At 41.7% G+C, this 13,840-nt stretch overlaps 1 protein-coding gene across 3 annotated transcripts in view; it reads right to left on the bottom strand.

The window, feature by feature from the left end:
- Nucleotides 1-11,547: 11,547 nt before the first annotated feature.
- Nucleotides 11,548-13,840, bottom strand: part of RNF44 (ring finger protein 44) — a 77,746-nt gene continuing 75,453 nt past the window's right edge. For all 3 annotated transcript variants that reach the window (XM_087924196.1, XM_087924197.1, XM_087924198.1), the window contains one exon: nucleotides 11,548-12,155. In XM_087924196.1, the coding sequence (XP_087780322.1) occupies nucleotides 12,093-12,155 (63 nt within the window). In that variant the 3' untranslated portion in view covers nucleotides 11,548-12,092. The remainder of the gene's footprint in view (nucleotides 12,156-13,840) is intronic.

Genomic DNA, 13,840 nt, shown 5'->3' with positions numbered 1-13,840 from the left:
AAAGTTGGATCAGAATTTTCTTGCCCGTAAGAAGAACTAGGGTCTAGCAGAGGTTTCCCAATAGAGGGAGCTGGATGGCAAATTTCTCCAAATTTTCTTGCAGTTGCCAACTTCTAAACATATGTAGCAACAGATTCAGAGAGAAAGGGCAATCAAAGAAACCAACTTTTGACTCTTCTACTAGATGAGCTCTGATGAACCCAAATGAATAGGGGGTTAAGTCCATTCTGAATCCTAAGAGGAGGGAGATTAAGTCAATTCCATCTCACAATTTGGGTTCCCATGATCAGAAAACCCTTTTCCCTTGATTTTTCAGCTAACAATGTAATTGATATGAGAATCTTTTTGGACTGTAGTTTTTCCTTTAAAGGTACAAACCTTGCACCTAAAACCCACTAGGTTCTTGGATCCCTTCTTGCCCTTAAGAAACCTTCAGCCCTCTTGCTTCTATGTTAACTTGCAAATAATACTGTTTCCTGCAAGTGGTAGGATGGAATCAAGCATGAATTCATGCAGTATTACTTTTCATTTGCTATACTTGGCTTTCCTTCTATGTTCAGTTTGACTTGAACAGAAGCAGAAATCTACTGGTCTTCTCCTATGTCTTACCATCAATTAAGAGGGGAAAGCAATTAAATAACTTGGAATTAAAAGGAAACCTATGAAGTAGGAACTTACTTTCTGAATGTGTATGGATATGTATATTGAGTTTGGGTGATCTTAAATGTGCACATGTACTAAAATATATATACATTTTTCTCCATATGCATTAAAAGACCTGATGATAGTCACGGACTAAATGTTGATTGAGCTACTGCTAAAGATTGAAAGCATCACATTCTTAGCTGGGGATTTTATGCTTCATTCCCCCACCCCACTTTTTTTTGATAATGATGATATAAAGGAGAAATGGGATTGCTGAATATTTGGATAGAACACCAGTACAGCACAAAATTGGTGAGCATTTTTTTTTAAAAAGTTCCCCTTACCCCTGTGGATGATATGGATCTTCCTCAATCTCGGATCCTTTACCAGAGGCCTGGAAGTTTGGGTGGGTGGATGTGCACAGTATCTTAGCTGTTTCTAGCACTGTGCTACTCTAAACAGAGAAAGTTGGCTGATGTTGTTCCTGGGATCTGCTGGAGCCACTTAGGTGTCACACCCGCAAGTGCTCCTTCCACCACTGGAACCACTTTGGCCTTTACTTTCCACATCCTCTCCAGTTCCTCCTTCGGGCCCTGATACCTCTCCAGCTTCTCATATGCCACCATGATGTTGCTGTCACTTGGCACTGCCAAGTAATAAAAGTTTAACTTTTTTATTAATTGCAACAAAACAAACAATACAAATGTTGAATAGAAGAGGAAAAGAATAAGGAAAAGTAATAAAGTGGAAAAGAATTAGAGCCCCAAAAATGAAAAGAAAAAAATTAATGACTTCCTATCTTACCACTTATAAGTACATTTACATTCCTCTCAGCCTTTTTCTCTAGAGTCTAGTCCAGTGATAGCAAACCTGGGACATACGTTGCCAAGTCTGGGGATCCCTGCCCTAGATTATTTAAGGGGGAAAATGCAGTCTTTCAAGAAAGCAAAAATGTTGGTAAACTGCATCTTAAAATTATCTACCATGTAATGTGATGTATCTATTACTAATTTTATCTTCCAAACATGCAAACGTTATTTAGGAACCAAAACCCAAACAACTCCTATGAGTTCTCCAAAACTCTATTGCAGGAATCTGGATGACCAATAGGTGGCAGTAGAGCACTTTACCCCATCACTTAGTGGTCATCTGGATTTTGCAGATCCAGTAGTCCTGGGTGATATTTAAAAGATGTGGTTAACTGTGTGAAAGATTTAATTGCTTTTCCAGCTCATATATTTTTGTAGAGGCATTTGTGGGAAGCATATGAAATAATTAAGGCTAATATTTTCTTGGGACTAAATGACTAATCTTTCTTTGAAATCTATTGTGTAAAGGAATAGAACATCAACACTAGGACTGAACACTTAAAAATTATTTGGAAGTACTTTGGATCTTCTCTCCTGGATTCTGTGATCCTTATAAAAGATGTGGCTGCTCTAAGAGTTGGATTAACTTTTATGAACTGACTGGTTAAAGTAAAAAAAAAAACCATGGAAGTCTACAAAATACAGTGGTGCTTTAACAAACTAGATGTGGAAAGAGAAGGATCCCTACTTCACAGTCCTAGTGTATTTTAACCATTAGAATCTTAACATTTTTCTGCAGAAAAGTTGACTAGCATTGCCTTCCACATATCATTGTATGGGCCACCATCTCACTTCAAGAAAAAGCCTGGCGGTAGTAGGCTTCTTTGGAGCTAATTGTATGGGCTTCTAAAACCTGACCTGCTTTAGGAGTTAATTAGGAATGAAGGCCAACAAGAACTGTTAAGAGTAAAACTTACTATACCTTGAGCAAAAAGTGGATGGCTTCATTTGCTTAGTATCTCTCAAACATGAAAATAACATTGAGGACTTAGAACTTCTTAGTACCAGAAAGGAGGTGTCTGGATATAATCTCTGTTTTTATTGGCAGCATGTGTGTAGTAGAGTTTAAAACCTTCCAGTAGTCCTAAATTTACTTGAATCTAGCTCGTCTGGTAATTCTGACATAACAAAAGCAAGTAAGTGGCTGTGCTTTGAGGTAAACATTTGTCCACAAAACTCATGCACATCTTTAAGCTCCTTCTCAAAGACCCACAATCTATGGAGAGTTTCAGTTTTGTAAAGGTAGGTACTTGAGGGCTTCTCGTCTAAAGGAGCCCTGATATTTTCTCCTTATGAATTAAAAGTATAAATGAGAATAATATTCACAGGCGTTCATCATTGTACTAAAATACATTCCTGGACAATTTCTATTCATCAACAGTATTGTCCTGGTTAGTTCAACCACAAAATTTCTGGGATCATTCATATTAATCATTTGCCAGTACAGATAGGTTTTCTATTATGCCCAATTCAAATATTTTTCTCTGTTGACTGAATAGGTTTTTAACTGTTGATGACTGAAAATCCGTTCATGAGATTTGTGAAATAGATGTGCCCTCACTGAGTAGCTAAAGTAGCAGCTTTTAGAAACAACCTTTAAGAAGGCTGGACTGAGGACATTCACAATACCGTTTCCAAAATTTTGGTCTGAAGAAAATATTTTAATTCAATCTGAGAAACCAGGTTTATAGAATTCTAGGATTGGAAGGGACTTTGGAGTTCTTTTAGTCCAACTGTTAAAGTCAGTACAGAAATCCTCATACATACATTCTCACACATACATTCTCAACATAAGGCAGTTCAGTCTTGTTGAAAACCTTCATTGGTAAGAGCACCTAGAACTTCAGGAAGCAAGCTGTTCCACTGTTGAAAAGTAGCTGTGTTTGGGTAGCAAAAAGGTTACCTTGAAGCATAACAAATTTCATAAATCCTGAGGTTCTGAATGTCAAACTGGGGCCAAGTGACTAGTTCCAGTTGCCATCTTCCTTGATGTTATATCTATGTGCATATTTCCCATGTATAGGCCTTTGGGGAGTTTTGTAAATACATATACTAAGAATAGTGCTTAGAACCTTTTATATTTTATGTACTCTGAGTTTAATATGCTGCAGAATTAAGGGGGATATGTTTTCTCAAGTCACCAACTTAGGTAATGATGAGCAGTGACAACTACAGGAAATTAAACTGCTTTTAAGTGGCGGAAATGGTGCTTAAACAAGAGACAAAAAATTGCATAAAGCTAATGAAAATGTACAGTGATATTCAAATGTGAAAAGATAATCTTTTATGTACATTGGAAGTTAACAAATTCCTAGACCGGCATATGGACTAGATGAAAAAGAAAATTAAAGAAAGCTAAGTTTCCAGAGAGCCTAAATTATTTTCTAATGTCTTCACTTTCACTATAGAAATTTTAAGGAAATTGTTTTGTATTTGCAGGAAGAGCTTGAGCAAATAAAGGTTGCATAGTTGAAGTTTTACAGCTCACAATTTGAAAACAAATAAATATGCATTTTAAGTGTGTATGTTTGGGGGATAGAAGCAACATTTTGGTTTTCAAGGTAGTCTTTCTAGATTCAGTGTTAGATTACATGGAATATTATGACCATGCCAGCTGTAAAATAGCTTTGGCTGTATTGTGGCATACTGGCCAGATTGTGTTCAAATTGGTCAGTATCATCCTCCTTGCTAGCAGAGAATACAGCACGTGGCACAGGAATGATTAGGACCAGTAAGTAATTTTTTATCTCCTCTAGTTTTTTTAAAAAAAGTGAACATCTCACTTAACAAAAGTCATGAGGGATAGATGTCAATAGTTATGGTGATATTCACAATATAATGACAATTCTAAGACGTAAACCATAAACTATAAATTGAAGAAAAATATGCACAATGTAGTTCTGTGAAACTCAAAGAAAGGAGAAAAGTGTAATAAATCTGAATAAAGTGGTCTGGTATTGATGTATATAGCCCAGGAAGTGAAAATCCAGGTTTAACAATGGATGAAGCAGATAAAATATATCAAAATCTATCTTCAGGTTGGTGGCAGTTGCATCTTAAAACTCCAGTGATATAGGAAGAACCAGAAATTAAATCTTTGAAAAAAATGGTGCAACATTACAAATGAATGATGCAGGTCACCAAGGCAATCTAATTTAATGTCAGGCTTGCCCCAACTAGGTGAGAAGAAAGACCTAGCAAAGAAAGACCCTCTGCTCCATTTGGTTGAAGTGATAGGTTCTTTTACTAAGGATTAATGGTTGCAAACAAAGCAAGGCTAGAATTAAACTTTTGTGTGTGAAGTGTTACAAATTTTCCCCTTGCTCCCTGCCCTCCCCGGACAAGTCCATCTTTGTCCAATGAGCTTTGGCATAGGTGTTTTGGGAATAACTCAGATGTTTGGTGTAATTTGCCTTCCTTTCCCAGGCTCCATGGCCTTGAAGACTGGAACAGGCTGGTTTTCCCACCTGGCTTCCATCATGCCTGTCACTGGCCCCTTTGCCCATCTCTACCTACATGCCAATTGCCAATTTCCGCCTCCCCCTCCCTAGCGATTTGTGACAGGATGGCAGCAAAGTTGAAAATGGCAGTTGGACAGCTATTATCTTGAATGGATGAATGAAAGCAAGATGAGGGAGTATGGAAAAATGATTGGGCCACTCTGAGACCCAAGAAAGGATGAGAATGTAGCTGGTGAATACGTTTAGAAAAAGGCTTTTCAGTAAGTGGACTATTCATGCATGTGTCGTGGCAAAAGAATAAATTTGTTTCTAAAGGCACATTGATTTGATTGTATAGGATGGGTGGCTGAGAGAATTGGTGAAGGTTGCAAGAGTGATGAGAAGTTCTGAATGTGAAACCATGTTTAGGTTGTATCAAGAATGGATCTTGGCAAGAAAATGAAGGAAAAGAAAACATGAAAGAAATGAGAGTTAACAAAAACTGCAAAAAAAGGAGTCCTGTAGGGAAAAGTATTAAATTACAGGTTATCTGTCCAACAAAATGAATGAAAAATAAACAGGGGTGAAAGATATTGATTGCTTAATATGTACACAGAAAAAAATAACTGCAAGCAATTTCAAGTTAAGAAGTAAAGAATATGCAAAAGCAATTATTGGAAATTAAAATTTGTTTTGAAAGTGGGTAAAAAGCTGAAATGAAGACCGGCTAGGAGTATTTTAAAGATCTGCATTAGAACGATAGTGATACAATGTTGTGAGATCATTGGAAAATGGTAAGACAGATCATATAATCAAAGTTACATTAAACTCTGAATATAAAATGCTTATGAGGCTTGATTGTATGTGAAACATTTTCTGTCTGCAATACTGTCCCCCCCCGCCCCCAATAGGGAAATGTAGCTGAATGCAAGACTGTATGAAAAAATCAGAGCAGTATTATTTTTAAGTGTGCCTGGGGATGTGTCAAGTACAATTATGATCAAAAAGATGTGAGAAATAACAGAAAATCTATATCATCTATCTAAAAACATTGAAAAGTAGATTATAATATTGGTTTTTACTATTTCCAGCCTTAAAGTTCAGGATAGGCTACATAGGTACAGTATCCCACCCTCCTTTCACTCCTATAATACTCTTGAGAAGCAAGTGCACTTTCTAGGGAGGAAAGAAAGCATTGCAGTCAAATGAATACTTAAATCTTAGTTAAAGCTTCCTGGATTTGTTCAAAGACGCTCCTTCAGGCATTTTTTTTTCCTTAGCATGCATGCTGCTTTCTAGGGCTAAATATCTAACCCTGATATTTAACGTTCCAGAGATCCTATATAAATACCCACTGTTGTTTGAGTAGTTTTAGAAAAGAACTGCTTCAAACAGCACTGAAAACAGTGTGTGAAGATATTTGCATAAAGTATACTAATATCCACAATCTTCAATTGCACTTTGTTTCGTCTGCCAAATGGCTGCTGGAATTTCATTACTTTCACACTCTGTGCTAGTTTAAAAAAAAACTATATGAAGATATTGCTCATGCTCTAGTTTTATTGTTCAATCGCTTTAAAAACTGGATCTCAATTTCACAGTATCTTCCCCCACCTCACGTCTAATCTTCACATCGCAGAGAAAATTTGTTAGGGAGCCATTTGTGGTTATATGGAATTCATTAATTTTTCATCATCAACTTTAAGAACTTGGTCATCTCTGTGATTATTTTGTAATCTTCTTTAGTTATATGGTTTGTAATTACTGCATAAAAACCTTTCTCAACTATATGAGCTTCATGTTCCGATTATTGTAAAGTTATTCATTCTTACTTCTTTGGGTAAGCTGAAGATATTCCCACCAATTTAAGGGGTGTGTGTGTTTGTACAGCTTGTGGGGAAAATATGCCTTTCTGAGATTACTGTCTTTGCCAAAAGAAGAGACCATTCTGCCCTCTGGTATACATCATACATTTATTAGTGAATATCCCTCTCAAAATCAGCCACAACATTAAAAAAAATAATGATTGCACTACTTGGTCAAGCAGAACTAGCAACTTTCATTTTAAAAAAAGTACAAATCTGTTAAAAATTTCAATCAGTATAATACACATATATAATACAACATACTAGTTATGTTAAATGCTACAAACCAATATGATTCCAATGGAATGGAATAAAACAAAACACTTTAGAGATTTAAGATATTTTTTTCTTCTCTATATATTAGCCTTTTTTTTCCAAATACATACATGGGAAAAATGAGGTAACTGTAAATGTGCAAGTAACAGAGCAAAAAAAATTATATATATATATATATTATAATATATATAATATATATATAAACTTTCTAACACAGAACAAATGCCCTGGTGCCCTACAGGGAGGCCCCTCTCCTTGTAGGGTGAAGCTGAGCTATCCTCCTGGAGGGCACGGGACTGGTATAAAAGAACAGTAAACAGCCCACTATCCCACCACAGGAAATCATTGGTAAACAGTGGCATCTACAGCGCAATCAGCAATCACAAACATCCTAAATAAATGTTTTAGTAATATTTTTTTGTTTTTTTCATGATAACTTTTAGCTGCTCCTTGGAATAAATTCTGCAGCACACGAGCTGTGAGCTTTCGAGTCACCGTCAGAAGAACCGTAAGGCTTTCCTTCCCTCCCCACCCCCAAATAACCTTTCTGAAAAGATGGCGGGGGAAGGAGAAGAGACACTGAAAACAGATGGGCATCGGCACTATTCTGATTGGCTATAAATATAGAAACACCTCCCGTGTGTGTTTGCTCTTAAACTTTTTAATATATATATATATCTACAGTAAAGACCTTTGGTTATTTGTAACACGTGGAATAAGGGGTTGGTTCCCTCTCTCTCCCTTCAAAAGCTGTGGAACAAGGGGGAAAAGGCTGGGGGGAAAGAGGCGGGTCTGACACAAGGCACTGGCTTGACATGGCAGGAGAGAGGGAACGGGACACGTCACGGGAGGACTGGGAAGGAAGCTGCTGGTGTCTGCAGTTGGAGACGATGGCAAGCGGCCCGTTCCTTGGTGTGTTTGCCTGTGCCCGGGCCAAGACCTGGCTTAGATGTCCCCCTGCAGCTAGTCTCCCCCTCTGAAAAGGAGGAGGGGAAAGAGGAAATTCTTTACTGGGGGGGGGGTCCAAGAGCGGATGCACCGCAACTTGCATCCCCAAAACGTAAATGGAGTAAGCGGAGCAGGAGAGAGAGAGAGAGAGACTTCTAAAAAGTAGCACTCATCTTCATCTTAACAATTGGAAACAATTGATTGTTATTCAAGGAAAAAAACCTGGGACCTGCCCAGAGCTTCTAATTCAATTATCAATCTGCAAACCAGCTGCTGCTTTCAAATCAAGGGCTGCCAGTCCATCCACCCTGCCTTGATGTGTCTTTGCAGGAACTAAAGATCCGAGGATCTTTACAGCAGCCCTTGACTTATGACCATAATTGGGACTGAATTTCCGTTGCTAAGCAGTGAGGTCACTGAGTCACACCCGCTTTTACAGCCTTTTTGCCACTGACCTTAAGCGAAACTGGCTTTCTCCATTGACTTTGCTTGTCGGAAGCCCGCTGGGAAGGTTGCGAGTGACCCCCAGGAACACTGCAATCATCGTAAATACATGCTGATTGCCAAGCATACAAATTGTGCTTAGCAACTGCTGGGGTACCCCAACAATCACTGAGCATAAGGACCTGTCATAAAGCCCCATTTTTTTTCCAGCTTCGACGTAATTTCAAACGATCGTTAAACAAATGGTTGCGAGTCAGGGACGAACTGTATTATTAAGCATTACTACTGTCACTTATGACAAAAAAAAGAAGCCACAAAACTAAAGTTTGCGTGCCTCCTTCTCGTTTTCCTCCTCCTCGCACCGGGAGGATGGCCTCTCCTCAGCTGGGTGAAGAATCTCAACAAGGGCTGGGGGAAGAAGCTGGTCGCCTCACCAGACATGGCTAGCGGGACAAGTGGCAAAAGGCCAACTGGCCGTAGCCACATCCCAAAGTTTCTCTCCTACTTTTAGAGGTAAAATATTGCTGAGAGCTGGCATGTTCAGAAAAAAAAAATGACAACTAGATGGCACCAGAGCCACGCCCCTCCAGTCTTTATCCTTCTTCACAGGAAAAAATGGGACACAAGCCGCTCTTCCCATTACTAGTAGCCCTTCTCTCCTCTTGGCTGACTGAGCCCTCTCAGACTTGTGGGACTTCACGCGTTGCCTAATCTATTTGTCACTGTTCCCTTTTATCCCCGTGGCCCTAAGTAGAGCCCTGCTTAGCTGTTCCATAAATTCACCAGGCCCTCTTACCAAGACCAACTGGAGGTCAGCACACAAAGAAGATGGCAGAAAGGCCCGGGGGATGCTTCCTGGCCTTGGCCTTAGGCTCCCTTGCAGTCCCCTCTTCCTATCGGTTGCCCCCACTTTGAAGGGAAAGAGGCGAGATCTAACCATCGGTCTGGGTCTACCATTTGGAGGAGGGTCACGGAGGGAGGGCAGAAGATGCCATCAAACTGAAAGAGAGCACGAACTACACTTGCTGCGGAGAGGCAGAGATCGATTACGATACTGCCGGATTTACCCTGGAGCCTTACTAATCGACACAGGACAAGATAAACCAGGCAAGGGAGAAAGAAGGGAGGAGGAGTGGTCAGCAGGTCCCCTTTCTCCTACTTCTGCAGCACCATGAAGGAGAAAGTGACCCTGCCAGAGTCCTCCTTCCAAGGCAGCTATTAATACAGAAGAGATCTGCCCCTAAGCTTTGCAACTCTACCTCAAATTAAGTCCACTAAAACTGTCTCGTGTGTTTATGTGCATGCATCTTTAAAGTCAGGGTGGACTCCCGACGAATGGCTGGGCAAGGCCCTCCCGTTTTCAAGTTACGATTTCAGAAGTTGTTTGCCGTTGCCTCCTTCCTTGGGCTGAGGAGTCTGACTGGCCCAAGATTGCAACCTGGCTTTGTATATAAAGCAGGACCAGAACTCAGTGTCTCCCAGTTTCTAGCCGGATGCCTTAACCACTACACCAAACTGGCTCTCTACTAAAACTATGCTGCCTCCTAGCCCAACCTGGTTTCAAACCAATCTCCTAAATTTGGAGGGGAGGGAGGGAGAGAGAAATGCCCTGAAAAGCGTTAACGGTCCTCGTGAGGCGTTGCGGACATGTGCAGTACAGTGCATGGCAGTAATCAGCTGAGCACAAAGAACCCCCTCATTCCCACCCACCCCATCACCCCACAGCTGGCTAAGAGAGATAGCCAATACCAAGTTCCAAGCTGGTCATAACATGCATGCATAATTTGTGAACATTTACATTAGATTTTTATCATCTTCTCTTGATTCTTCCAGGCTTCAGACACAAACCAACTAAACGGCGAGAGCTTCTCTCTTATTCCATGATATAATCATGCAAGACAATTTTTAAATTTATTACTTTTACGATAACAGGTTTTCTGTAACAGGGTGGCAGGTTGGTTGTTTTCTTGCTTCAAATCAGCAGGTATTTTAGGTAGGAGTGTGTGTGTGTGTGTGTGTGTGCAGACACAAGAAGGCACACAGCTTGAGTGTCATGGCCAAATCAGCCACAGTTCCCGACCGAGCGCACAAGCATCAGGCCATACAGAAAAGCTCATCCGTAGGGCCAAACGGGAAGAGGAAGAAGGGGGGAAGGGAGGTTGCTGAAGGGAAGAGATGGGGAAAAGATAGGATAGGTAAAGGCCTTCCTGGCCCTGTGAAAGCCGATGCACAGCACTGCATGCAGCCTTGGGAGGGAGGGTCGCCAGAAAGGCTTTCTCCGTAACGGCTAGTGCAAGGGTAAATAATAAGCTAAATAACTCCTGCCTGCTCTCTCGGCTCAGGATCCTATCAGGGAGTCTTCCGGAGCTGCCCAACAACTCTCGGGCCTTAGCCAGGAGTCAGCGGGACAGAGAACTGAGGAAAGGTAGTAGCTGAAGGCTTTTGCCTCCGTCTGCTGAGCGTCGCTCTCTCTCCCCTACGCCGGGGGGTGGGGGTGGGGAGAGAGCATATAGGCAGGCAGTCTGCCTGGGAGAACTCAAAAACTGGATGGAGGAGGGGCGCTCTCTAGAGATGGGTGCCGAGAAGGAATAGCAACCCAGATATATTACTAGGACAATCATCTAGGGGTCTGAGTGTGCAAAGGGAAAATAAAAGGAAGACACATCAATTATTACATGATTCTGTTATCTCAAAACACAAGCCACAAGCCTTCATTTCATTTAAGTATGTAATAAACAGAGCCGGCTGTTTTATTGTAGGGATTTTCACTTGCATACTCCTCCTCTCTTTCCAACTTTCTGGGGGGAAAATGGGTCTTTCCCCCAAAACTGCCTTGCAGCAGAATATTGCTGGACTTAAAGGTTTAGGCCCATTTTTTTTTTTTCTTTACCTCACTGTGCAACTTGTGAGAACAACCCTGAACTCCACCCAACATTGCAGGGCATGCAAAGGGAGGGAGAGTCTGAGACGCTGGTGGGACTATTCTGTGCATATGTAGGGAAAAACACAGGGTGGTCCTGGGCCGGTGGGCCATGATTAGCGTGGAGACAGCCACAGATGTTTGTTTGTTTTTGGCAAGGCCTCAAGTGGCTTACATCAGTGTTGCAACCAACATACTCCCCCCGCTACTATCTTGCAACACTGTACTCTAGGCAAGCAGGTGGTGGGGTCGAAGCAGGCACTTCTTCCCCCTCTCCCTTGGAGCTGTTCTGCTTTCAAGGCCCCCAAATCTGGCTCTGCCAGAAAGAAATGAACTCGGATAAAAATCTAGGTTCAGACAGCCACAAAACCAAACAGGAAAGGAAAAACCCCAAAACCAAGAAGGAATGCAAACACCTGGAAAACAATGGTGCAAGGAGGGCGAGTCTTTGGAGTGCAGAGCACGTGGGGATGCCTCCCCCTACAAAGCATGACACCGCAGAGCTGGCTCAACCACCAGGCCCAGTCCATGCCATGGGGTGAGGGGGGAGGGCGTGTCATACATTGCTTATATTCTCACCGCATCCCAGGAGAGGCCCCAGAGGCTAAGCATACAGGCTGGCCCAGGCCTCTGGTCCAAGGTCCGTATCCTGGAGTAAATTTGTGCAGCAGTGCATTGACGAACCTCATTCGGCCTCCCGATGCACTTCTGAAGCATCTGCTCGGCAGATGGGGCATGTGCGGTTTGCCTGCAACGATCAATGAAAGCATGACTTTGGATATGGCCTTCGGGCCAAGCTCACCGACTGGAGAATTTCCAGCAATTCCACTACAAGGACTTCTCTGCTTTGAGGGCTGCCTGTTTCAGAACTACTAAACTGAAATGTTGTCACATCCCTTCTGAAGGGGAAGTCACAAAGTCCAAGCAATTCAATAAGCAACTCAATAGGTAAAGGTTCCCCTCGCACATAAGTGCTAGCTGTTTCTGGCTCTAGGGGGCAGTGCTCATCTCCGTTACAAAGCTGAAGAGCCAGCGCTGTCCAAAGACGTCTCCGTGGTCATGTGACCAGCATGACTAAACGCCAAAGGCGCATGAAACGCTGTTACCTTCCCACCAAAGTGGTCCCTATTTTTCTACTTGCATTTTTTACGTGCTTTTGAACTGCTAGGTTGGCAGAAGCTGGGACAAGTAACGGGAGCTCACTCCATTACGTGGCGCTAGGAATTTGAACTGCCGAACTACCGACCTTTCAGATCAACAAGCTTAGCGTCTTAGCCACTGAGCCACCGCATCCCTAAGCAAGTCAATAGTGTTTATCAAAATATTCAACCTACAATGAATGGAATGAATTCAATTAATTCCTCAAAGTGGTACTGGCACTCAAAGAATTATGCATTATATGTATAGTCAGTCATTGACCAGAATTTCTGTGGCTAAGCAAAGTGGTTGTGAAACATGTGATTGCACCACTTAGCAATGGCAGTTCCGATATTTCTAGTTGCTGTCATGAGATGAGGATTGTACTGTTATTAGGTAAGGACCTCATGCTTCTCCTACCCTATACAGACTTCCAGTTCTGACCTGCTGTGTCTTCCCTCGCTGTGCCCGGCAAATTCCCTTTTTGGCAGAGGATGCTGTTACCATACCATACTTGCCTCCCGCTTCTCCCCACCCGCCTATATCCCTCCCATCTTTGCCCTTCTGGTCATCCTGCAGAAGCACAAGGCCTCGCCAGGAGTCAGAAGCTGCACTGCCATTGGTTAAGTGCACCTCAGCAGCAGAGGCAGGTTGCAATGGCAGCATGCAAGGCAGCCAAAGGGCAGCGATGAGAGGGGAGGAGAGGCAGGTGGAGCGAATGCTGGGGTCATAAATACGAGTAGGCTGTCAAACAACCACACTTTGATTGTATGACCATGGGATCTACCGCAACAGAGGTAACCAGTTAGGAACTGGAACAATTTTTTCCAGATCTAAGTTGCTAAATTATTGCATTTGGAGCAACCTGTGTAATTTTAGTCACTCTAGGAAAGGAAATCGTGGAGGAGAAAAATGAGAATGAGAGCAAGAAAGGTGAAAGGATTTTGAGTTTTTTTTATTAGTGAAAGAAAAATGACAATGAAGGGTAAACTCTACAGATATTTAAGAAGTATCATATATGCTGTTGAATATTTCTCCTTTTCACGTAATCCTGGAAGTCATGGTCATGTAATGAAGCTAGCAGCACAATTAGGTTCCATCAGAATAAAATAACGTCCAATGGGGCTGTGCAAAGCATTGAAAAGAGATGTACTTTGCAACACATGGAATGAGAATGAATGACCTGCCCTGGAAGAATTAAAGGCTCCCCTAATTGCTTTAAAAGCTATCCCCAGCTGTCTCCTCTTTGCTCAGATACCAAATTAGCATTATTGCAGAGTTCTTCTGTTGATTGCA

This window comes from Pseudonaja textilis, chromosome 2, assembly GCF_049901715.1.
Source record: "Pseudonaja textilis isolate UNSWEBS1 chromosome 2, rPseTex1.2, whole genome shotgun sequence".
Classification (NCBI taxonomy): Eukaryota; Metazoa; Chordata; class Lepidosauria; order Squamata; family Elapidae; genus Pseudonaja; species Pseudonaja textilis.
Note: the sequence above shows the minus strand (reverse complement) of the source record. Positions and strands in the feature narration are given on the sequence as shown.